Here is a 3,676-nt window from a genome sequence, read left to right on the forward strand (position 1 = left end):
CTAAAGATATAAAAACTTGTCATACCTTGCTCCAACCAGTCCAGGTTTCCGGTCCGATCATGAAGTATGATTGGCATTCCTTAATTTACCCCAAGTGGAACCTGTTACGCATAAATCCGCTCATAAGATTAATTACGATAATAAAGCTTTATCGACAGAGATGTTGGTGCTATAAATGTGAAACAGGAAAAATTAACTCATGCGGGAATAATTGACAGTCAATTAATCATACTTCTTAAACAACAAATGATTTTAAAGTGAAATATTAAGTTATAGAATATTAATTAGATTATTTTGAAATATTAAAGGATATTTTTATTCTAGATGAAAAGTATTGAGGTAGAATAGTAAAAGTCGCAATAAGAATTGTATGAATTACTTTAAATAATTAAAAAATAATTAAGCCTCAGAAGTAGCAAAAGGAGAGGAAAGAGAATGGTAGTTAGAAGAGTAATATCAATGTGAGTTTGAAATACTGATGCTTTATTTCGTATAAATTATTGTATAAATTTATAAACGCTATAAATACGTGGTATCTATATGTGGTGGGATCGGGGGCCGGCAACAATGCGCCGTCTATGTACATTCGCTCATTCACGGGAACGGCTGACCTACCACAATCTGTTCATGGAAGGTAATGCGAATAAAAAAAAAGAATTTGCGTGAAGGCGGCGGCCTAAGAAAGATGAGATAATTAAGGTAGGGTACGGAACGATAAAAGATGTTCAGAAAACAGAAATCTGTTGACTGATTCATAGAGAAATCAACGAACAAATGATGTATAATTGGAGCACAAGTGAGGCAGTTTGAATTTCTGGAAATCGTCTAAGCTGAAGGCTGACAGAAGAGACGCACACGGTCTCAGGATAAAGGGGAATTGACTACATTTTTCAGGATCCCAACTACCAGAGGGATCTATAGAAGTATTACGGCGCGCGGTTACCCTTGATCGGTTCGCCCGTTTCCCCTGCCGCAGCAAGTGCCGATTTCACTTTCTACGTCCCACTGACCGTTTCTCCTTATAGGATGTCTGAACAGTCGGAATGACTATCACTGTGAGACTGACTACTCCGATGTGAACCATGTTCCTAGGATGAATCAAGCGTTGAGTGCGTTAAAAATTGTTGACCAGGATAATTATGAAAGGTTGCCGTTGTCGCCTAAACATTATAACTGAGGCGTTCACCCGTTTACCATTTTCCGTAGCTCTCATAGCCTCCTCCGACGACAGAGATGGCACCTGCTCCTCCATGACCGGCGAAACCTGCATCAAAAGAGATTGATTAGGTGATAATAGATGTATGAAGAGTGCCCATAAAGAGCTCATAGACAAATTAAGGATTTGAAGTACTTACCTCCGTAAGCAAATCCGGGAGCAGCATAGGCTGCGGAGCCGGAACTACCGTCGTCACCGTTGATTCCACCGGCTCCGGCGTAATGACCAACACCACTATAGCTAGGTCCAACGAGGCTAGCGGTAGCCTGGGATGGTCCTACGTGAGTGGCAGCTCCTTGGGATGATCCTACAAGGGTGGATGGGCCAGCAGCGGGTCCAACAAGGCTTGATGGTCCAGTGCGGGGTCCTCCAATAGTCTTGGCTCCTTCTTGGGGCCCAACAATGTCTGATGGTCCGACCTGTGGTCCAACGTTAGACTTGGGTCCTTCTATGGGTCCAATGTCGGATCTTCCACCTGTCACTCCTCCAGAGACGACGAGTTGGATTCCCGCGGATGCAGCAGCAGCAGCTGCAGCGGCAGCATAGCTGGCACCGAGACCACCGGATCCCAAGCTGGATGCACCACCCTGGAGAGAGGCTGCGGTTCCAGCACCGGCGGCGAGTCCACCACTGAGACTAGCTCCTCCATGACCAGCAAGTCCAACTCCACCTCCTAGTCCTCCATAGCCACCACCTCCGTGACTATAACCGGGGTAAGCCGATGCGGCGGCGAGGCATGCAAGAATGATCTGTAATAAAAAGTAGAGGTATCAGCACTTTTCTCCATCAAGTCGCTTCAAAGAATTGACTTTAACAGAGTGGTCTTAGACAATGGATTTTTAAAGAACTCAAATTTTTTTGCTAAAAGATTCACTTAAGAGTACACATGTGAGTGTAAAGAGCAGTTAAAGGAAAAAAGTTGCAATTTTATTTTATTTTTAAAGTCAAACTAGTATCTTGATTAGACTAAAGGTAAACCCTGTGAATACTCACAAAGGCCTTCATGATTGTTCAGTTTATGTGTAGTGAGCTGGTGGCTTGGTGAATGACTGACTTGGGCTGGGTCGGTGGGCATTATATACTCCTACCTCTACCCTTACCACGCTCTACAATCACCATCCTTTCGAAAGCCGTGCACCTACCACCCTCCTCCCCGCTGAGAAAAACCAGAATATTCCTCGTGCCAGTAGTCGTCCACCTAATGGAAAGGAGAGGGTGGTGCAGGCGGACGGTCACTAGCAAGACAGAAACGATCTAAACATAAGTGGTTCTTGATTTCGTCTTGCACGTCAGTCGAGACTTGTCTTAGTTCTCCTACTTATTTCCAATAATGTAGCATGCCAAGCAAATTGGTACCGAGATCAAAACCTGCACCAAGTGCACCAGAGATCACTTTACTTCTTCTCAAAATTCTTTTATCTAAGAAGAACTAAATCAATTCCTAATTAATAAATGCAGGTTCATCTTTAATAAATCATCACCTAATGTCTTTTATACAATTAATGCAAAAATAAACTATAGTTTAGCCTTTATCTTTCTATCAACTAAAACGATATTTTATTATTCTGTTTTAAGCTGTGTTCAGTAAACAGACTTTTGAGGTTTCGCAGGAAAAATGTAAAACAACTTTTACATATAATTACTAAATAACCAAATGAATTTTTTGGGCAATCAGAATTTGGCAAGCAGAGTTTAAAAATTTTATGAAAATTTATGAATCGGTGTTTACAGTATTTTATGGGTTACGATATTATTGTGAAAGGAATCAACTATCATATTTTACTTATTCTTGTAGTAGGGTGTCATGTAGCCGTGACACGGTGGCCTGTTTTCCAATTTCTACGCTTGTCGGTTTCAGCAGTTTTTCGTATGATTATTTTCAACGGAAGTGTTGCAAAGTATCCTCTTTGTTTGTGTAGATGGCTCAATAATGAGCCATACTTAATTGAAGAGGATTGTTTGGTGCATAAATATCTTAATTTTTATTTCTCAAAGTTGGACTTGGCGTGGTTAAAAATCAACATGCGAGATGGTTCGAAGTATACTTTATTATAGGCAGATGCTAAAATAATAATGTTTAATTCTGAATTCCGGGTAATTTATAAACACTAGAGCGTCTCACATTTGTGGAAAAATGCATTGTATATTAATTTATAATAAATTTAAAATATAGCTTGTAAAGGATGAACCCCTGACCAAATTTCTGAAGCCTTAAAATCAAGTTCACATATCGTTATTAATTATTAGAATTTCAGTTCAAATTTTGCTGGATTTACAATTATTTAGTCAGGTGAGGTAAAGTTTTTGGTACTGGAAGACAAACTTCTTTTGACAAAATCTGATGTAGGTCTGGCCAATAAATTATCATTTCACCTAATACCACTTTACTTAAAAAGTTGTAAAGAATGGTCGACAGCAAAAGTAAGGATCTCTTTGAGAAGGCTTTAAAATATCCTGAAT

At 40.1% G+C, this 3,676-nt stretch overlaps 1 protein-coding gene across 1 annotated transcript; it reads right to left on the reverse strand.

The window, feature by feature from the left end:
- Positions 1-462: 462 nt before the first annotated feature.
- On the reverse strand, positions 463-2,347 carry LOC117179171 (spidroin-1-like). Its single transcript, XM_033370890.1, has 3 exons — positions 2,210-2,347; positions 1,356-1,965; positions 463-1,264 (listed from the first exon to the last, which is right to left on the reverse strand). The coding sequence occupies exons 1-3, from the start codon at positions 2,219-2,221 to the stop codon at positions 1,191-1,193; spliced, it is 696 nt and encodes a 231-aa protein (XP_033226781.1). The 5' UTR covers positions 2,222-2,347; the 3' UTR covers positions 463-1,190.
- Between the last annotated feature and the right edge of the window lie 1,329 nt (positions 2,348-3,676).

This window comes from Belonocnema kinseyi, chromosome 8 (genome assembly GCF_010883055.1).
Source record: "Belonocnema kinseyi isolate 2016_QV_RU_SX_M_011 chromosome 8, B_treatae_v1, whole genome shotgun sequence".
NCBI classification, from domain to species: Eukaryota; Metazoa; Arthropoda; class Insecta; order Hymenoptera; family Cynipidae; genus Belonocnema; species Belonocnema kinseyi.

What these genes read in the sequence shown, in the direction of transcription:
- LOC117179171 (XM_033370890.1), bottom strand. An exon ending in TCCCGGATTTGCTTACGGAG is followed by an intron (nt 1,265 to 1,355) that starts GTAAGTACTTCA and finishes CTTTTGATGCAG; the next exon opens with GTTTCGCCGGTCATGGAGGA.